General features: G+C 50.2%; 1 protein-coding gene across 6 annotated transcripts in view; it reads right to left on the bottom strand.

Annotated features, from left to right (window-relative positions):
- Positions 1 to 225: 225 nt before the first annotated feature.
- The window catches only part of LOC135897902 (histone-lysine N-methyltransferase PRDM9-like), a 94791-nt gene continuing 72837 nt past the window's right edge, over positions 226 to 22179 (bottom strand). For 5 of the 6 annotated variants that reach the window (XM_065426586.2, XM_065426587.2, XM_065426588.2 and 2 more), the window contains 2 exons: positions 8239 to 8392; positions 226 to 796 (listed from right to left, as the gene is read on the bottom strand). In XM_065426586.2, coding sequence (XP_065282658.2) covers positions 319 to 796; positions 8239 to 8392 — 632 coding nt within the window. In that variant the 3' untranslated portion in view covers positions 226 to 318. The remainder of the gene's footprint in view (positions 797 to 8238; positions 8393 to 22179) is intronic. The other variant, XM_065426591.2, reaches the window with a different exon arrangement.

Here is a 22179-nt window from a genome sequence, read left to right as displayed (position 1 = left end):
ACATTAGGAAAAATAATATGCCGAGATGACTGCCTAAAGCATGTGAGAATTTTCATCTTTGTGTGAAATTGTGTGCTTTGAAAGTTTTGGTGACATTTAGTCAAATGGACGTCAAACATTATTCGCCTGTGTTGCCTTTTTCTGTGCAGTGTGATTTCATGCCAATGGGCAAATGCACAGTAAACATCTGTTCTTACCGTGCGTTCAGTTGAGTTGCTGAAAGCGTTTTGTTCGTCCCGATTTTGTGGTGAAAATTTTATTGGGCATGCACTGCCTGCTGCGACGCCAATCCTGAAATCAGTCGTGCCAGCCTTGCAGTTAATCTTCTTGGCCATCGTGTCTCGCTCGTACGTGTCGCCGTACGTCACGCCGACTTGCAAATCCCTTACCGCAATGCGGACATGAGAGCGGATACTGCTTGGCGTGCACGAAAAGGTAGTGATGTCTGGCGTTACTCGGGTCAGCAAACTTCCTGCCGCATTCCGCGCATTCGTACCGACGCTCTGCCACGTGGGTGAGCAAGTGCACCTTGAGGTAGTCTTTTCTCGCGTAGCATTTGCCGCAGTCGGGACAGACGTGCGGTCGTGGGTCCCTCGAGTGCATTTTTTTGTGGCGCTGCAGGTGAGATGGGCAGTTGAAGCGCTCGCCGCACTCTGGGCACTCGTACGGCCTCTCTTGAGTGTGGGCCAGCAAGTGGACATTGAGGTCGGTGCGCCATGTGAAGTCCTTTTTGCATATTTCGCACACGTACGGCCTTTCTCCCGTGTGAGTCAAGCTGTGCTGGTCGAGCCGCCATCTAGGAACATGCGAGAAAAGGACAAACGCAGGCCACCAAGTATTCAGCCAGTCACGCTATCGGCATTTAGGAGCCAAGAAACAGGGAGGGACACCATGAAAAATTGACAAGGCCGCGCACAGCATAGAGGGGCGGCAGGCACTGCGACTACGTGATGGCCATGGCTGGTTACACTGCCCGCTGCAAGCCTGTGCTGCAGCCGCTGGCGGTTTTCGCCACTGAAACCAGATTGACGCATCGCAGTTACCTGCCTTCCTCTGCACTCAATTAGGTATCAGCACAATTGTTTCGATAGCCATTTACTCACTTAACTAAACAAAAATAATGCCAACCGATGATCATTGAGGGACAAATTCCCACTAGGTGAGCTTACTTTGGCTACAATTCAGTTCATATGTTTTTACTTGCTTCCTAACTTCACCTGAGTTAACACAAAATGTAGTGGGCACGACGCTCGACATTTACAATGTCAGCTGGAATCTAACTTGAAGATATGGCTGCTTGCCCCATATCTCCACGATGTGTAGTGGGACCATGTGTACACTCGACCGATTCTTTAACTGTACCGCGCGAGCATCGACTGCCCAGCCTGCAAATTCATTCTAACGACGCGAAGTGACGAGATCGGGCCTCGGAAACTCCGCCGCTTCGGTGGCAGAGGCAATTCGCGCCATGCATCAGGAGGGCGGGAAAGTAAATCCGCTTCCATTGCACAACATTTAAGATAAGCGCGCGCACGTGCGCCATTCCAAGAGGCCGTGCTCTTTCGCCCCTCCTCTGAACTCTCCCCTTGTCTTCCCTCAGCTTCGACTCCCTCGGTGCCCGCCCGCCGGCCCGGCGCCAGCTTAGCCCGCTGCATGAAGTTTCATGTTTCGCTATCGTCTGTTATCGGAAAGCGTGGTCTGCTGTGCCTCTGCCGGAGTGTGAAGTTTCGTCAGTTTCGTGGTCCTCAATGGCCGTGTGCTTGTGCTCCGCGATGTTTCACCCGTTTCACCACTCGCACCGCTCGTGCATCGTGCAGTCGTGCATGGATACCTCAAAAACAACCCCTGCAAGGTTCTCCCGGCTGCCTCAAGACAACATATGAGTGCACAGAGCCAAGGACATCTGAAGGCGAGTGTACAGGAACACGGCCATTGTCAATGTGTGCGCACTATGAGTCTCCGGACCTCGTTGCGCCTTCATTGTGCTACACTTCCCTCTTACCAGTAGAGAAAGCTGACAAATAGATGTTCCTCGTCATTGTCACCTGATCTATGACTTGTGTTTTTCAGTGCGAAGTCTCATTCTGCAATTTCAGTAACTCGCCGAGCTTTCCGCATTCCGCTCTCACTGGTTTTTCTGTGTGTCACAGTTGTAGAAACGTTCTAAGAGTTGAAAAATTCGTGTTCGTGTTTATGTATTATCTCAGTAATTGCCGATGAAAAAATCGCTTCAACTACCTTCATGTGTAGGCATGATAACCTTTTTTTTCTTGAAACCATGAGCAGTGCAAGTGTCCTATATGGAGTTTTTTTGCTATTCGTGTATGTAAAGCAAAGGAGTACCCAGCAGGTATGACGTAGTGGCTTACGTGACATAATAAACGTGTTTTCTGCCAAAACCACAAGCACAAAAAAGGAGACAGCACGGGTGCTCTCTTGTGCCTGTAGTTTTGTGCAGAGCTCGTTTCTTATGTCGGTTAACCAACTAGCCCAGCAGTTCAATCTCCTCAAGTGACGTAATTTTACTGCTAAGCATTGCATTCGTGGTGAAAACAAAGTCGTGTTGTTGGCTTATTTCACGTGGCGTCTGATTGAGGAAAAGGCATTTCTTCGAATGTTTTCTATGTGCTGCTGCAAAAGCTGAACACCTTCTGTTCCGTCCACCGTTACTCAAGCTGTCGCCAAGTGCAAAATAATGTGACAATGTATATTTACGTTTTTAGTACAACGTTATTTTTGTTCTGCCATATCTTTTTCACTTTGTTCAGTAGTAATATATATGTCATGCCCTTCATATACTTTTGTGCAGGCATATGAGTAAGTTCTTTTTTGTATGGCTTTCAGTAGAACAATCTTAGCATTTTATTCTATGTTTTAGTTATATTGCGTCTCATTGTTTTTGTCATTACCAGTGAATTTTCATTGTCATTAGTTATGACTATGTCATACACGTCGTCCAATTTTGTACAATAGCTCAATGAGTAGATCAGGAGCTCTCAGTGCGCATATCAGAAGCACCTGTACACCTAAATCTTTAGGGCAATATATAAATGTCTTGTTTCTTTATATTTGTATACATGAAACGGCCTTCGCGTTTTCTGGAGTTTTATTTTATTTTATTTATACAATTGTGGAGCTTTACGTGCTAAAAGCACTTTCTGATAGTAAGGCACGCCGTGCTGGTGGACTCCGGAAATTTTGAACACCTGGGGTTCTTTAACGTGCACCGAAATCTAAGTACACAGGTGTTTTCGCATTTTACCCCCATCGAAATGTGGCCGCCGTGGCTGGAATTTGATCCCGCGACCTCGTTTTTGGTTATTTCGCTGTCTGTGAACTTTTGTGTAGTTGGGTAGTCATTAAATTCAATTATGGGGTTTAATGTGCCAAAACCACTTTCTGATTATGAGGCACGCGGTAGTGAAGGACTCCGGAAATTTCGACCACCTGGGGTTCTTTAAGGGAACAGGGTAGGCAAATTTTCCGAAAAAAATCGACTTTTTGTTTTTGTGTAATTTAAAATCTCTATTCTTTCCTTAACATGGCCCAGTGTTTCATTTGCGCCTACGCGAAATATTTACCTCAAAATCAACATTTTTCGAAACCTAGGCAGCATCCAGCCACGCCCTCTTTCCCACATGCTCGGGAACTTTGCCTCTCCTAAACTGAAAAAAAAAATTTTTTCACCGCCTATTTTTTTTTTTCACGTTTAGCGAAATGGCTGTCACTCATTTGGCAACAGTGAAAACATAGCTAGCACATTTCGCTTAGTCAAACGAATCCTAAGACGCAGCTGGATTACTCGCAACGCGGGGCGTTTTGCGCGTGCTTTGGCGTGTTTTCGCGGACAATCGAATTTATTTATACTTTGTTGCTGGTTATTTAGCGGTAATGCAATGACGAAGCCAAAGAAGTGCTTTAAAAAACGTCTCTTCCACGGAAACCGGCATAAGTTGATCTCCAATGACCCCAATTGTCTGCAACACAATCCAGGAGTGGGCACCACGGCCACCACGTGCGCGTCTGCATCGAAGCTTTCGCGCTCGGCGGAACGCTGGAAACGGAACGCCGGTGTTTCAGCAGCTCTCAAAGCCTGAGCTTCTCAAGAAATGTTTCCATGGAAAAACTCAGAACGCGAATGAGGCGTTCAACAAGGTTGTATGGGAGCGCGCTCCGAACAATGTCTTTCTTGGCCTCAAGGCGCCGAAAATAGTGACAATGGATGCTGTGCTAACTTTTAATGACCGCAGCAATGCTCGAGCCGACATTTTGAGGTCATTTGGAGTTTCTCCAGGACGGTTCACAGTCCAGTGGTTGCGCGAAGTTGACCGGCGGCGAGTGTACTTTGCAGAGAGGTCTGCACGACTGGTAACTAAGCAGGCCGGGAAAACTAGGCAGCTAGCTCAGAAAAGAAGTGTTGATGATGGAGGGGACTACCTGGCTGGTGGCTATTGAAAAAATGCGCCAGAATTTGTTTCTATAGTCCTATATTGCAATAAAGCTCTTTCTTCCACTTCAAAGCCAATTATCTCAAAACACCAAATTTTGCTGCATTTGACCCTTTTTTTCAGAAACTACAAGCGCTAGGGCGACAAAATTTTCCAGATATTCAGCAAACATTACAGAAAGCCTACTGAACCAGGATTTTAAATATTCTTGTAGGGGATTTTCGTTTACAGGCTATTTACTGCAGATTTTGGCTCTAAAATTTGGTGGGTCCAGTAAAAAAATGAAAACAAAAAATCTAATCTCTAAAAACAAATAATCCTGGTTCAGTAAAACTACCTAACATTGCTGATTACAATGCCACCAAGATTATTGTTCTAACCCCAGCAGATCATGAGAAAAAGGGTCACAAACATAGCCTAAAATGCATGGCTAGAATAGGACCTACCCTGTCCCCTTAACGTGCAGCTAAATCTAGTACACGGGTGTTTTCGCATTTCGCCCCCACGAAATGCGGCCGCAGTTGGGTAGTCATGTACATACCATTAATTTTTCAATTCTCTTCATTTTATTACTTTTATGTAGCTGGAGTCATGATGACTAGCGGTTGCGGCCGCGCAGCTCTAGGCTTGTGTTTGAAACATCGCTGTACCATGGTGCCAGAAATTTCCGGCCTAATACTGAATGGAATAAAAGCAGCGTGAACACGGTGAAGCGTAATTTCATATTGAAAGGCTCAAACATATGAGGCGATTCTTTATTGTGGTTTGAGAGATGCCTGCAATGCGTGTTCTGACTCTGCTTCTTTTAATGTAGAAGCTAGTAAGAAGCTGCGGAGGGGCGGAGTACACGACAGGCTGTGACAACAAAGTGAAACGTTTTGGAAATATTTTGTTCATAAGAACTCGATATATTTTGCTATCACATCACATATTCGTAACCTCTAAACGGTAGAGCTAATAAATATTTGCTGACGCCGTTTGAGAAGCAACATAGCAATAAAACTTATTTCAGCGTGTTTTATGCATTTCATTGTACAGTGCTTACACATCCAAGGTTCTCAGTACTGATCTTGTATACGTGTTTGTGAAACAATGTCCCTTATGTATGGGTACTATATTAACCATACTACCAAGAAAAGGAAGGAAGAATACCAACGGGGTATCCCTTCCCTGCAGTGCTCCTTATGTAGGCGCATGATCATTTTTCAACCATATAGGCAGATAAATTTGTGCCGGAACCAAAGTTGATAAAAGGTTCTCATAAAAGCGGTTGATTTAAGAAAGAATAGAGCGAATAACGTACTCAAGACAACACGGGCTACAAATAATGTTTCTTGTCTTTGAGAAAGCGTGTTTCATCTCGAAACGAAGCGACCATACGTTTATACGTCGGCCAAAGTTTATCTTGTATTGTAAATCACGAAGTGGTCTGCTTCAGTATTAAAGGCTCTGACGGAGAAAGCTCGCATCTCTCTTCAAAGTACTGCTCCCTAAGGATGGCCAAGTGTGATGCGTTTTCCTCTTTTACCGTGGGCATACACACTATGTTTCTTACATTCCTCAGTGTCGTGGAAATCTACTCGCCACACTGCGTCATCACTGTTATCAGTCCTGTGGCCAATCATGACAGGAAGAAGAAAAGGCAGTACCCGGTTTTAAATGGTAAGTTCTGGGGTTTTACGCTTAGATTTGATTATGAGGCAAGCCGTAGTGGGAGACTTTCGATTAATTTCCGCCACCTGGGGTACCTTAACGCGCGCCGAAAGCACGGTACCTAGGCGTTATGCATTTCGCTTCCATCCAAATATGGCCACCGCTTCTGGGATTCGATCCCGTGACCTCGTGCTTAGCAGTATAACAATATAGCCAATAAGCAACCATGGCGGGGTCAACATTCAGGTTTCACAGCCTCACAGCCTAATTTCATTGCAGTTGCATTTACCGCGCAATACTTGCTAAGTGCATCATTCCTATGTGCACTAACTTGAATACTATGTAGTTCACGTAATCGAAAGTGAACCACTGTTTTTCTTCCGCGTAATATTTCAGGAAGAAGAGCAAGCCATAAAATTACACACCTCGAAAGAGGTAGTGACAGAAGCAAGGTGGCAGCCTTAGATCGTAGCCACGAAAATTTTGACGACTGTTGAAAACCGCCCAAAACATTACTCCTTCAAACGGCACGCCGCTATCCTCAGCCACGCGAGCAGCGTGGTCGTATTAAGCTGGTGTTCCTGCCTCTCGGCGCAAGTAACGCTGATTGTGGAACTCCAACTGATTAGACAGTACCAACCAAAGAATTTCGCCGAGCTATAGCTTTCTGAAAAACCACTCATGAAATTCGAACCAGGTTTGTCTCCGATGATTCCTACGACTGCCGCCTTAATGTAGCTGCCAAGGCCAAGAATACCTTCCTTTTCAAGCAGCACCAATTCATTCAGCGATGGCTCAAAAATTTTCTCTTTTCAAAATACTGCAAGATCACGCTCGCATCCGAACACTAGAACGCCGGAGTAATGTGGTCTCTGTTTGATTTTTGTGCTTTGCGAAGTTTACGAGAGTAAACTACCTGCCTACTAACTCACGTTTCTTCCGAGCACAGCCGATTGAGTTAGCGATTTCAAATGCAATTTGGTATAACGAAAGATGAATGCATGCCTCCTTGAGTATTAGTTTGAACTTTTTGTATAAAACCCGGTCCGTGATAGCTGTGAGCTTCTCTTCATTTATTGGACAGTGAAAATTTTCTGAGAATTCAATACCCTCTGCTCTGCCAAGGAGTGTTGTTAAGGTCTCCCTGATAGAGATATATTGGGAGCACCTCTTTACTAAATTTGTCGCATGCTAGCTTCACTCTCCTTGGTGCAATGCATGGAAACTTCTCTTTAACACAGATTTTTCGCTTAATGTTAGTGGTGAAACCATTAAAAAATAAAATTAAATCATTGTGTTTGACGCGCCAAAACGACGGTATAATTATGAGGCACGCCATAGTGGAGAACTCCGGACCACCTGGGTTTTTGAACACGCACCTAAATCTAAGCACACGGGTGTTTCAGCATCTCGGATCCATCGAAATGCGGTCGCCGTGGTCGGGATTTGATCCCACGATCACATGCTTAGGAGTCCCACACCATAGCCAATAAGCAACCATGGCGGGTGCCAAAATAATCACGTACATTGCTGAACAGATGGCTAGCGCTGAGTTCAGGACAAGTTTGTGGAGCGTCGGTATTGGACATTTTCCCCTCAAGGTGACCTTGCAAATTAGAGAAAGTGTACTGTTTATTCATTGCGTGAATCGGACATAATTCCTGTGCTATTATGTGCAAAGTAGTTACATGTACGAAGAGCTTTGATTCCTGTTTCGGGGGAAAAGGGGCAAGTGATCATTCAGCCCTGCACTCCAGCTGTTTACAACCTGGCTGAACATCTGGTACTTCTCTTTCCATTGTGTTGACAGCGTCATGGGCAGCACAGGCATTTCCTGAGCTTTCTGTAGTAGTTGCCGGGAGACTGGATGTAGGCTGCTAGGTAGTTTGAATACATGGTCTCTTCCCACATGACTAGAGAATGATGACCTTATATGGAAAATGTGCTCGCAAGAGAAACTTCTTGAAACCCCACCATCACTAACAAATTCGAACGCTGTCGAGCCCGAAGAGTTTTTCTCTCAGCTGAAATACGTTCTTGACGTATGCGTGATAACAACTAGCATGTAGGCTTACACGTTTTTTTTGTTAGTTTGGTAGCGCTTGCACTGTTTACTTGGGGAGGAATTGTCGCATACCTTTGGTTAGTGGAGTAGCTGCATGTAGAACAGCTGTGCGCGCCTTGCGGCCTCTCGGTGTGATGATGGCGATCGTGTCTTTCAAGGTACATTTGCGAAGAGAAGCAGTCCCCGCATTTAGTGCAGGAAAATACCTCCCGTGGCCGAAGAGAATCTGCGTTTGGATATTAAATTTGTGCGAATAACTTTTAATAACGATAACTCTCACTGACACTTTCAGTAGCTCGACCAGCTTTTTATTCGTCTGTGAGTAACCTTTCGAGATCAAGTCGATAACACATTCCTGTGAACAGGTAATGGTTCGTATCAAAATGAAACACGACGACTACGTCAGCAATGCTGCAATAAGCCCATGGGACGAAGATACAAGAGGTAGACACGATAACGTGCTATACGTCATGATTTTACTCTTTTTTTCGTCCTTTCCTTCACTCTCATTTTCGGCGCTTGCGGTTGCACGGCATCCAACTCATTTTAACAGGCAGTTCTTAGGCTCCCGTACCTGCGGGGAGCGTCGCTGTCAGTGGCGTCAACGGCGTAACCAAGTGAACGAGCTTAAGGAAAGATGAAGGTGAACACGGATGGCAGCGGGCGATGAAATAAAAGAGGAGGGAAGCGGAGAGGTGGGTACGGCGACGATGACTACGAGATGGCGCCAGGGTAGCAGGCTTGGTCTGGTAGATTTGTCGGCGGCAGCTGGTGTGAATCGCGCACATACGCAACCCACGGGCTGGTTCTCGCGATCTCCAAATAGCGAGTAAGTTTCGCCACACTTCGCCGCTTTGAAATGTACCACACGAGAAAGATTGTCCGCACCAGCCAATATATGGTGTTGGGAGCTCGGTCTAGCGGAGGCAAGTAATACACGTTTCGACAGGTTGACAACGGAGTGTTCACTGGCTCTATTCAAAAGGAAAAGCAGGTTTGCCGAGTCGCTATAATGGCGCCCCCGTAAGAAGAGCAAGGTGGCAATGACCCCCACGTTGAGGCACGGTGAGGGGATCAAAGGGCAATGACGCTCACGGCGCGGCAAACTGCATTTCCAAGGAGCGGAGACTACCAAGGGACAGATAGTCGTTACAACTTCCTCCCCCCCCCCCCCCCTTAGAATGCCAGAGGTTTAGGTGGTGATTGGTGGAAGGAATTAGGCAATAATGATTAAGATAGGCTGGTTTCACGCGGTCGCACGACACTCGGTTTTCATTGCCATGTATGTAAATCTTCAAGGTTTTCTCAGACAGCGAACCACATGAAAGGGGCCTTCATAGAAAGAAGTCAGTGGCGACTTGATGGAGTCGTGGCGCAGAAAGGCATGCGTGGTTGTGTCCATTATTGGGAAATTAAACACTGGCTACGTGACGGTGTATGTCGATGCAAATCGAGCCACGAATGTAGCCTAAGGGCTGCGTGGCCGCTGGTGGAGTGCATTGCTGGGTGCAGAAAAACTGGCCACCAACGCGCGTTGCTGATCCATAGAACATCTTCGGCTGCGCCGACTCCAAGCTCCTCCTTGGTTGTTGTTCTCAGCTCAAGTAGTACAAGGGGTAGCCTTTACACCCAGTGCTGTGTGTCGAGTGTGGCGGTCGCTGACGCCTTCATTTGTAGGAAAGGACGCTGGACCATGCCATTGCTGTGTGCACGCCGGTGGTAAGCCGTGGCGTTAAGAAGGCGCGTGCCGAGCAGTCGCACCCGGACAGAAAGGAGCGAACTTTGGAGTTGTTGGCGTCAGTCTGTATTATATCGCAGAGGACAATCGTACCGCGACATTTATGTAGTAACAAATGCTTGTCTCACTGTTTCGGCCATGGCGTCTTCTAGAGGCGTCGCCTCAGGCCACCTTTGATAGCGATCGGAACTATTGAGGAGTTACCTGAGATCTTAGAAGGAGGTACCTGGGGCCCCACTAAGTCTAAATGCACGTGGTCCAAACGGCTCTCCGGTAGTGGAAACGGCTGCACCACTGAACGCGTGTGACGGATCACTTTGATGGCTTGACTGGCTTGGCACCTTCTTGCCCAGCTTCGAAAGTCTTTGTTGATTCCTGGCCAGACGAAGCGGTCTATGATAAGCATCTGTGTCGCCCCGATACCGGGATGGCTTAGCCCGTCCAGCGAATCCAATATTGGCCGCCGAAACTGATGAGGCAGGCAAGGGTGAGGAGCTGCCTGTGATGTGTCGCACTTCACCAATGTTGTCCGCAACCAATGTCCGCAAACTCGAACGACGAGCCCATTTCCGCTATTGGCGCAGCTCGGCGCCGTTTTGTTGGGCGGAGGCTAGAACTTGGAAATCCACGGGGACAGCAGGCAAAGCGCCGGTCCGCGGCAGTGCCTCAGCTGCATGATTTTCGGTACCAGAGACATGGCGGAGGTCCACGAAAAATTCGGAGATAAAGGAAAGTTGCTGAAGCTCACGTTCTGAGTGCCAGAAACAATTGTTCTTGAAAACAGAGGTGAACAGCTTGTGGTCGGTTAGACTTCAAAAGCTACAACTTTAAAAAAAGTGGGGATGCTTGACAGTGCTATACATGGCTAAAACTGTCCCTCCCCAAGGTGCCGTAGCGAGCTTCTGCAGGTTTCACGCGGTTTGAGAAGCCCAGCGGCCTCCAGTCTGTGCCATCGTGCTGCTGCCATACTGCACCCACTTCCGTGGTTGACGTGTCTACCATAAGGTTAGTTGGGGCATCGGGAAAGAGATAAATCAGCAACACCGGAGTCGCCAACCACGTTTTCACTTCCTGGAAGGAGTGTTTATGTTCCGAGGACAAGTGGAAGGTGGGCGGTTTTTGGAGTCGCGACGCAGCAGGTCCGTGAGCGGCTGGAGAACTTGCGTGAAGGGTCGTAACAAGCAGCTGTGAAAACTTGTGAGGCCCAGAAACTCGCGCACCTTTCGGAGGAGGTTGGAGAGAGGAAGTCTTGGAATGCCCGCACCCATGATTTCAGTGGCTTGATGCTTTGGGGTAAAATGCGATGGCTGAGAAAATCCAGGGCTTCAACTACGAAAAGGCATCTCTGGGGCTTTAGGACCAGGCCATGTTCATCCAGTCGCTCAAATAGAATGCGAAGGTGCTTTTCGTATATGTGAGTTGCAACGAGAATGTGGCCAAGGTAGACTAAAATGAGCAGGAGTCCACGCGTAACCTCATTCATGAAACTTTGAAAAGTTTGCGCCGCATTCTTCAAGCACTCAAGCACTAAAGGCACACGGACAAACTCAAATAAGGCAAATGGAGTAATGATTGCTGTCTGTTGAATGTCGCTAGGTTCGACAGGAATTTGCCGGTACGCGCTCATCAATTAAATAAATTGTAGTGAAGAGGAATGCCCGGCGCCACAGCCATATCGCGAGTCACCCGGGAGGCGCGAGCTTGAGATTACCTGAGCTGATTGGGTTGAGGCACGCGGCCTGCTGCTCTTTTGTGCTGTACGCTGCCTGCTGCTTTCTTGTGCTGTATTCATATTAGATACTGGCGAAGGTGCTACGGTTTTCCCCAACCTGGAATTGCGCACCCGAACCCTGCCATCAGTCATGCCTGACGACCCCAGCACGACCTCTCCACCGGTTACTCCAGCCATCGTATGTGCCGGTGCCCAGCATCAGCGGAATCCTGATATCTTCAGCGGCACGGATGAGAAAGACGTCGCAGATAGGCTAGAATCGTATGAACGCGCCAGCAACACCAACAAATGGGACAATCCCCTAAATCTCGGCAACGCGATCTTCTATTTATCGGGCGTCGCCAAGCTGTGGTTCGAAAACCACGAAGCCGATCTCCGCACCTGGGCTAGCTTCAAAACCGGCATCGCAGAAGTTTTCAGCCGCCCTGGCGTGCGCACACTTCGCGCAGAACAACGCTTACGAAGCCGATCCAAGCAACCAGGTAATACGTTCACCAGCTACATAGAGGACATCGTCGACCTCTGCCTGCGTGTCAACCCGACGATGGCGGAGGCGGACAAGATACGTCACATCATGAAGGGCATTTCCGACAATGCCTTTCATATGCTCCTCTCAAAAAACCCAGGCACTGTCTCCCAGGTAATTGAGCTTTCCAAGAGTTTCGACGAGCTCTGCAGACAGCGCCTTCTCCCGCGGCGCCTCCCTGCGTCCGACGAAACCCTCGCGAGCATGACCGCGGCTCCTGAGATGTACTCCCTGCTTGGCCAGATAAAAGAGTTCGTTCGTGCTGAGGTCTCTCGTCAGCTTTCGCTGCTGTCCTCAGCTACGCCACCACCTTCGGCTTTGCCGGCCAACCTTTGCCAGGTCATCCAGGACCAAGTGTGCGCAGCTCTCCCTTCTGCCCGCGAGACTCCGCCTGTGCCGGCGCCCGTTGCTTTTCCCGAGGTGAATGCACCTCTCAGCTATGCCGAGGCTCTCGCGTGGCCACCACCTCCCTTTGCGCCATTTCCAGCGGTCGTGCCACTGCGTCCACCTCCTCACTTCGTTCAGCCGCGGTACAGCAGTGGACAATAGTGCGCTCCTGACCACCAGCCATTATGCTTTTCGTGTGGTGTACCTGGCCACGTGGCACGATTTTGTCATCGCCGTGCAACGTCCTACGGCCGTAGCTTCGACGCCTCACCATACGTTTCACCATACCCCCCATCCTCCGCGTCTCAGAGCCCCGGCCAGATGTCTTCCTACTCGGACCACCGCCGTCTTGTTGACCGCCGTTCGGTATCACCTCGACGCCGCGCGCTTTCGCTGGTGCGCCATCGTCCTTCTTCGCCGGAATGGGAAAACTAATTGTCGCAGTTCCAGAGGCAAGAACTGCGTCGCTCACGAACAGACCAAGGCCTCTCCCTTCTCCGACTAATGTTATTGATGTATATGTGCACGGCGTCACTGCACTCGCCCTCGTTGACACTGGTTCCGCGGTTTCAGTTATTAGTGCCAAACTTTGCCGTTCGCTCAGAAAACTAACGGCGTCCCTGTACAACGTGTCACTTCGTACTGCCAGTGCAAACCGCACCACGCCTGTAGCTGCGTGCACTGCTTGCGTTGTGATCAACGGCCTCCTCTACATCGTCGAGTTTTTGGTGCTGTTTTCTTGTTCCCACTATCTTATTTTGGGCTGGGACTTGCTTTCCGCTAATAAGGCCGTCATCGACTGTCTGGTGCTGAAGTGCAATTTCAAACGCTGTGTAATGCCCCACTCCTTGACACTCGTGAACCTGAAGATAAAGTATTTGTTGCCCAAGACGTTACAATTCCACCGCACTCATCTGCCCTTGCCACAGTGCCATGCAACATTGTTGCTGATGCCACCGCACTCTTTACGCCATCTGCAATTTTCGCTCGTCGCATATGCTCCCCGCTGCCTTTCGCTCTTTTGGATGTTCATGCCGGCGTCAGCAGATTGCTCGTCGCCAACCGATTATCCTGTCCTCTCACTTTGCTTCGCGGGGAGTGCGTTGGCGGTGCCCAATGTGTCGACCCTGCTGCCATCATTGGCATGCCAACTGGTCCCATCACCACTCATGGGGTCGCCGGGGTGACCTATAACCCCGCGCAGGAGCCGACTTCGCCCGATGTTTTACATAGCTCCATCGCCGACACGTTGACTGTTTCTCAACACGCCCAGCTTCTACGCCTTCTCGACAAGTTCCGTTCATCTTTCGACTGCCAGCATGTTACCTTGGGCCGCACGTCAACTGTTTGTCATTGCATCGACACGGGTACCAGTGCGCCGCTGCGACAAACACCATATCGCATATCTGCGACACAGCGCCGTGTTATCGACGACCAAGCAGCTAACATGCTCAAGCCATTCAGCCTTCAGACAGCCGCTGGGCATCTCCCGTTGTCCTTGTTAAAAAGAAGGATGGATCGACACGATTCTGTGTAAATTACCGTCGTCTTAACAAAATAACTCGTAAAGAGGTTTACCCTCTTCCGAGAATTGACGTCACCCTTGACTGTCTCCAAGGCGCGGAGTTCTCTGCTATCGACTTAAGCAGCGGCTATCGGCAAGTCCCCATGGCACCCGAAGACCAACCTAAAACGGCCTTTATAACACCAAATGGCCTATATGAATTTCGTGTCATGCCTTTCGGGCTTTGCAACGCCCACGCAACATTTGAGCGTATGTAGGACAAACTTTTGCGTGGTCTCAACTGGAAAACGTCCCTGTGCTACTTAGATGACGTGATTATTTTTTCGCCCAATTTCCCCACCAATCTCTGTAGGCTGAAGGAAGTGTTGCAGTGCCTAGCTGTCGCCTGCCTTCAGCGCAACCTGAAGAAATGCCACTTCGGCGTAAGTCAGCTCACCATCCTTGGCCATGTAGTATGAAAACACGGTATTCTTCCTGACGCCGCCAAGCTCCGTGCAGTTGCTGATTTTCCCAAACCTTCCTCCGTAACACAACTTCGCAGCTTCCTTGGCCTGTGTTCTTACTTTCACCGCTTCATTTGGAATTTTGCGTCCATCACCGCTCCTTTGAATCAGCTTCTACGGAGTGACTTGAACGATTACGGCTGGTCGTCCGCTTGTGAGATGCCATCCAAGAGTGGCGTCGTCTACTTACCTCGCCGCCTATACTGCGTCACGTCGACCCGACAGCTCCAACCAAAGTACACAACGACGCCAAGCGATGTTGGACTCGGCGCTGTGCTCGCGCAGCGCAAATCTGGACTCGACGAGTACGTCGTTGCATACGCAAGCCGCACCCTCACCACAGCCGAGAAGAATTATTCCGTTACGTAGAAGGAATGTTTGGCCATAATCCGGGCACTTGGTAAATTTCGGCCCTACCTCTATGGCCGCCCCTTCGACGGGATTACAGACCACCATGCACTTGGCTGTCCACGGTGACGGACCCCTCAAGTCGATTAGCTCACTCGGCTTTGCTGTTGCAAGATTTCAACGTGCGCGTTGTCTACAGGTCTGACCACCGCCACACCGATGCCGACGCGCTTTCCCGTTCGCCCGTGTCAACCGAAAGCGATGCCTGCCTCTCTGCCATTGGCCAAATACTTTCGTTCCCAGCCGGCTGTGACATGGCTTCGGAGCAACGCAAGGATGCCTGGATTTGTACTCTTATCCGCTTCCTTTCAAACCCATCGACTGTTCCTTCACCTTCTCGAGCTTTGCGCCGTCAAGTATCTCACTTCAAAATTCGGGATGGACTTCTCTATCGCCGGAATTACGTCTCTGACGTCCGCAAGTGGTTGCTGGTGCTACTTCGACATCTTCGTGGTGACATAAGTGCTGCCTTCCACAATGATCCACAGTGTGTACATGCGGGTGTCTTCAGACTTACACCCGGCTTCATTCCAGGTTTTATTCCCGTGGCATGTACCCCCTTGTGTGCAAGTACATTCGGTCTTGCTCTCAGTGCCGACGCCACAAGGTTCCTGCTCAGCATGTCTCTGGTCCATTCCAAGCAACCCCGCGCCCTGCCACGCCCTTCGATCGCATTGGCATTGACCTGTATGGACCCCTTCCGAGCAGGGCTTCCGGGAACCACTGGAGAGTCGTCGCCATCGACCATTTGACGCAATACGCAGAAACAGCCACTCGGCCCGCTACCACCGCTCGCGATATAGCATCCTTTTTTCTGACAAACTTTATTCTCCGTCACGGTGCACCTCGCGAACTTTCAAGTGATAGAGGACGTGTCTTCCTCTCCGAAGTCATAAACGCGCTCCTTGCTGAATCTCGCATCGTTCATCGCACCACCACCGCCTATCATGCTCAAACTAATGGTCTCACGCAAAGATTTAGCCGCACCCTTGGCGACATGCTCTCCAAATACGTAGCCTCTGATCACACTGTTTGGGACCTCATTTTGCCCTTCATCACGTTCGCCTACAACACTGCAGCACAGGCGACCACAAACTTCTCCCCATTCTTCCGCTTGTATGGCCGCGAACCTTCAACTACCCTCGACACCATTCTTCGGCACGGACCCGACTCATCCGAATGTACGCCCCTCTCTGAAGCTGCCCGCCGCGCAGAGGAATGCCTTCAGCTCGCCCGTTCCTTTAGAGCCGTCGATCAACGGAAACAAAAATGTAGACTTGACGATGATCACCTGCATTGTCACTTTCTTCCGGACTTCCTTGTGTGGCGTTGGGTTCCCCCCGTTCCTCCTGGACTCTCAGCCAAGCTTGTCTCCAAATATCAAGGACCCTACGGTGTTGTAGCACAGACATTACCTGGGAACTGTATTGTCGAGCCTGTCGCGCCACCTATGGACCAACGCTGTCGTGGTCGTGAAACCGTCCACGTACAGCGCCTGAAGCCGTATTACGACCCCATGATTCTATGTTCACCATGAGTCGCCAGGATGGCTCCTTTTCCTGTGGGGGGCAATTGAAGTGAAGAGGAATGCCCGGCGCCGCAGCCACATCGCGAGTCACCCGGAGGCGCGAGCTCGAGATTGCCTGAGCTGCTCTGGTTAAGACACGCTGCCTGCTGCTCTCTTGTGCTGTATGCTGCCTGCTGGTCTTTTTTGCTGTATTCACATTAGAAAACGTTGTCTTATATGTTGGTTACTGCGAGACGAGCGCCTAGGTGTCGTATGAGGGGAAGGGGATATTGATCCGGAGTAATGACAGCATTCAAAGCTCGGTAATCACCCCAATGCCGCCAGTCGAGACTGTCCTGCTTTTTGAGCCAGATGAAGAGGTGAAGATCAATTGCTAGAGGAAGGACAAATAACGCTGAGCTTAATCATGTGTTCCAACTCATGGCAGGCGACCTACAATCTCCATCCAGCGATCCTCCGTGGCCGTGTGGTCAGAGGTGGGCCGGAGGTGGTGATATGATGCGTCATCTTGTGTTTTATGGGCAGCGGATTACTTTGGGGCTTCGCGAGTTGGGGGTACACAGCAGGTGCCTTGCCTTAGGTTGAGACCAGCCGAGACGCACGGATACCAGATGAGGTGAGGTTTGACTGCAGGCCAAGTACATCGAGAAATGTGACGTTATCCTTTAGGCGCCGATCTCGAACATAGACACCTTGGTTGAAATGGCTGAGTAAGTCCGCTCCCAGTATGGCGAAGCTGACATCGGCGATCACAAACACCAATCTGTGCAAGTGCCGGAGTGTGCAAGTGTGGACTTGTTGCGTTGGTGATCTGCGGCCGTGGCGGGAACGATAGACAGCTCGGCCTCCGATGTGAAGGAGGAGTAGGGTGCCAGTGATGCGGCTGACTATGAAGAATAAGTCTCTTGCACGAGGGCCGCTGTCGCATGCCGCCGTCAGCGAGTGGCCGGTGCGTTTCCCATCCATGAACAGGGCTGGCTCGAGCGACTTGCTAGTTCACGAAAGCGACGGTGGTATCAGCAAAAATGCCGTGGCAGGTCTCTAGGTGCGCTGCGAGTCTGTAAGGCGAATGGTTGAGCCTAAGTTTGTCGTCAATGCTGCCACCCATCGTCAGCTTCTCCTGTGCACTGTTAAGGTGGTAGACTGTTTCCTCCAAGTGCGAGAGTCGGTCTCCCTGCTCTGAGACTGTCGCAGTGGCTATGGGTAGCTGTGCCGGCGACCAGCAGTCGCATATGTAGTCAGCGAGTGCAGCTTGCCGATCAAGTTTCCTCTCGTAGGAACCGCGCAGCACCATACATGCGGACACTGCGAGGCGCCGCAAAAACAGCTCGGAAAAAATGAGAAGCTGGCTCACGTTTTTGGAGTGGCCAACCAGCAACTGACGAAACCGGTGCAAGAGTTGTGATGGTCGTTGTTCGGCGAGTTCCCCCAAGAGCAGCTGTTGGAGCCTACTCTACCGCGATGGCTGGAGACGCTCTAGGACTGCGCGTTTCAGGTCGTCGTATGATGTGACCGAAGGCGTACCCGATAGCAAGTCGTCTATGGCATCGGTGATGCCTGATGCTGGCGGGGCGACGGCGATGACGTGCAGGCAACTCGCTGTGTGTGAAGTGATGCGCCGGAGTTGAAAACGGACGTGTACTTGCCTAAACCAAACTCAAAGATTCTTGTGGCGAAAGCTGAACCATTACGGCGCAACACTACGATGCCCTGACGGCAAGCCAGCATGGCGTGCCACGCAAGTAAGCGCACGCTGATTCCTTTGGGCTGGCACATGCTACTTTGTGCGTCGTTATGTCGCCACATATTAACTCTGCGAGACTTATAAAAGATCGTCCATCTAACCTGATTCTCTTCTGAGTTTCCTTACAGACCATACGAGCGCTTTAAATTAGTTAGTTTTCAAACCACTCGGCCATTTCACCCTGTACATTTTCGCAAAGTGTGTGCCTATCGCTGTGGCTTCCAAATACGCCTGACAGTAAGCCGCCAATCTATCCTTTTCTGGCACGCGCGCTTCTGTAGCTACTGTCGCAAGCGTTCTTCAACACGGCGCTGTCGTTAAATATAGCGGTCTCCGAGTGCTTTTTGGGGACTAAGTTCACCGTTGTTTCTACAGTGCCTACGCTGACATCACTCTCTCTTGCTAGAACAAACACAAACACGCAGCGAACTTAAGTGGTCTCAGTCAAACGCTAGTCATTCTGTCGCTGTACACTTCCGCTGATCACGGGTATAGGGGCATGGCTATGTATTTGCTCACATTCGCATGTAAGTCGTTGCTCTACGACACCGATTGTTAGTCATCGCGTTCTAACTTTATCGACAAGAGAACTAAGTTTCCTCAAGTTTTACTTTCGGCTTTAGCTGTGACCATTCGTAAGACTAAATGCTTATGGCGGCATTGCCCTGACTAATCACAGAAGTGAACTGGCACATGCGCCCGCCACACGACCCGACCACAGTGTCTGTCGTCATTGCACTGGGCCAGAGTTACGACGAACTTCGAAGGCAGCGAGTAGTCACACGACATTTGTCCTCAGAATTTTCCGCTGCCTCAGTTATGACGTTAGATGTGGACGATTCGCTTCAAATGCACCAGATAAAGGAGTTCGTACGAGAAGAATTTGCTCGGCAGCTTTCCCTCGTGCCCTTTAAGAACGCGCAACCACACTCTCCATTGACACCGGGGTTACGGAACGTCATCAAGGAGCAAGTCACCGAGTGCCTGCCAGCTGTTATTCAACCGCCTACCGTCGTGGTGCCCCTGACGTACGCTGACGTCGCTGCAATGCCGCCCTTCGCTTCACGTCCACCTTTCCAATCTATTGCGCGACTGCCCCCCAATCCCTTCTCCCTGCCTGCACCACAGCTACCACGTCATCCAAATACTTCGCACACTGCGGATTACCGCCCAATTTGTTACCATGGGGGTATCGCTGGACACCTTCCCCACTTTTGTCGATGCCGTATGCTGCACATTTATAACCGCTGACCCATGAGCACTTACGCCCCTCGACAGCTACATTCGCTTGTGCCGCCGGATGAAACCCCTGTTTTCAACCATGCTCCTCGTTCCCCACCCCCACGGTGCCGCTTCATCGCACCGATGAGACGCCGGCCAAGCCCCCTACCTCAGGGAAACTAAGTGTCGCAGTTCCTTAGGCGAGGACTGCGCTCCCTTCGATTTGCCAAAGGCCTCGAAATAATCCCTGCAAAGTCATTGAGATATTCCTCGAAGGGATTCAAACATTCGCCCTGGTCGATACGGGCGCAGCAATTTCAGTTTTACGCGCAGGACTCTGCTGACGAATAGGAAAGGTAACGACGTCACTTTCCGGAGTGTATTTCAGTACTGCGTGCGCACAGCCTGTCGAACCATTCGGAGCCTGCAGTGCACGTGTTGTCATCGAGGACTCGCTTCACGTTATGGAATTTGTTGTGCTGCCGACCGGCTCCAACGATGTTATCCTAAGCTGGGATTTCTATTCGTCAAACAATGCCATCATTGACTGCGCCCGCGCCGAGGTGGAGTTGTCTTTTGTTGCCGATGCAGCCATAGACCAAGATCCTGTGACATCTACAAAAATGCTTGCGGCCAAAGTTAGTCATATCTCGCCTCAGTCAGTCACCGTCGTCTCCATATCTTGCGCATCAGCACGTGATGCAACCGTGCTATTCACGCCATGTGACATCTTCGTACGTCGCCGTTCCCTTTCATTGCCATTTGCCGTCATCTCCCTCAGTACTGGCATCGGTGTCATGTGTGTGCGCAATGTGTCTTCTCTGCCGACAACTTTGCATCGTGGAGAGTGCCTCGGTTACGTGCAAACTGTGGATTCTTCAATGCTCTTCGATGCCCCCGTCCCTCGCCGCCCTCGACAGTGCCAACTGAGCGCCGTTGGAGTGCTTCCATCCGTCGATATCCGGTGATCTGACAACCACACAACGCGCTCAATTTATCAGCTTGCTACGCAAATTTATCACCTCCTTCGACTGCCATCAACATTATATCGGCCGCACCACCACAGTATCGCACAGCATCGACACCGGTTCAGACGCCCCACTCCAGCAGCGTTCTTACCGTGTCTCAGCTTCTGAACGCCGTGTCCACGCCGAACAATTGAGCGATGTGCTTCGGCGTGGCGTGATTCAGCCGTCCCATAGCCCATGGGCGTCGCCAATCGGCCTTGTAAAGAAGAAAAACGATTCTATTCGCTTCTGCGTGAATTACAGACGGCTGAAAAATTTACGCGCCAAGACGTATATCCCCTACCATGCATAGACCATGCTCTTGAGTGTTTGCAAGGTGCCGTGTTCTATTGCTCTTTGGAATTGCGGTTTGGATATTGGCAAGTCCCCATGGCAGAAGCTGACCACGCGAAAACTGCCTTCGTCACCCCGGTCGAATTATACGAATTTAATGCCATGCCATTCGGCCTATGTAATGAGCCCCATACATTAGAGGGTCTGAAGGGCAGCATCTTGCGCGGTCTCAAGTGGCATACGTGTTTGTGCTACTTAGATGATGTCGCTGTCTTCTCACATGATTTCCCGACTCACCTCCAACGACTCAGAGAGGTATTAAGCTTCCTTACCAAGGCTGGCCTGCAGCTCAACATGAAAAAATGCTTATTTGCTGCCCGTAAGCTTACCATCTTAGGCCACGTCGTATCCAAAGAAGGCATGCTTCCGGATCCTGCAAAGCGCCATGCAGCTGCGGAGTTTTCCAAACCCGCCAACCAGAAGACGCTGCGCAGTTTAGTCGGCCTCTGCACTAATTTTCGCCGCTTTGTGAAGAACTTCGCTATGAGCACCGGCACTTTGAATCAACTGCTAGCTGGAGACAACACCATATCCACCTGGTCGAAAGCACGCGATGACGCGTTCACGACCCTTCGCCATCTGCTCACCTCTCCTCCTATTTTATGCCATTTTGACCCCGCTGCCCCAACTGAGGTCCATGTAGATGCTAGTGGAGTCGACCTTGGGGTGGTTCTTGCCCAACGTAAACGTGTTATTGAGGAATACGTCGTTGCTAATGCTAGCCGCATGCTGACAAAGTCGGAGCTAAACTGCTCTGTTACAGAAAAAGAGTGTTTAGCCATGCTCTGGGCCCTTACGAAATTTCGACCTTACTTATACAGCCGCCAATTTGATGTAGGAACGCACCACCATGCGCTATGCTTGCTCTCCTCAGTGAAAGACCCCACTGGCCGCCTCGCACGCTGGGCGCTCCGTTTGCGAGAGTACGACATCCAGGTAGTGTATGGTTCTGGACACAAGCGCGCCGATGCCGACGGTCTCTCCCGCTCGACCCTTTCACCGGACACGGACAGTCCTTGCCCACTCAACTTCATCCTGTCAGCACGTGCCATCGACGACATGCGCTCTGAGCAGAGCAAAGACCCGTGGATTTTTTAGCTTTTGGAGTTTCTCGCTGATCCTGCCGCTGTTACAGCATCTTGGACGCTACGGCGGCAGGCGCATCACTTTGTTGTTGGCGCCCAACTCCTCTACCGTCGCAACTATCTTCCCGAGGGTCGGCAATGGCTCCTCGTAATACCGCGTCATCTTCGGGCTGATTTATGCGCATCGTTTCACACTGATTCCCAATGTGCACACGGTGGCGTGTTAAAGGCCTACAGTCGCTTTAGGCTCTGGTA

Source organism: Dermacentor albipictus, chromosome 2 (genome assembly GCF_038994185.2).
Source record: "Dermacentor albipictus isolate Rhodes 1998 colony chromosome 2, USDA_Dalb.pri_finalv2, whole genome shotgun sequence".
Classification (NCBI taxonomy): domain Eukaryota; kingdom Metazoa; phylum Arthropoda; class Arachnida; order Ixodida; family Ixodidae; genus Dermacentor; species Dermacentor albipictus.
Note: the sequence above shows the minus strand (reverse complement) of the source record. Positions and strands in the feature narration are given on the sequence as shown.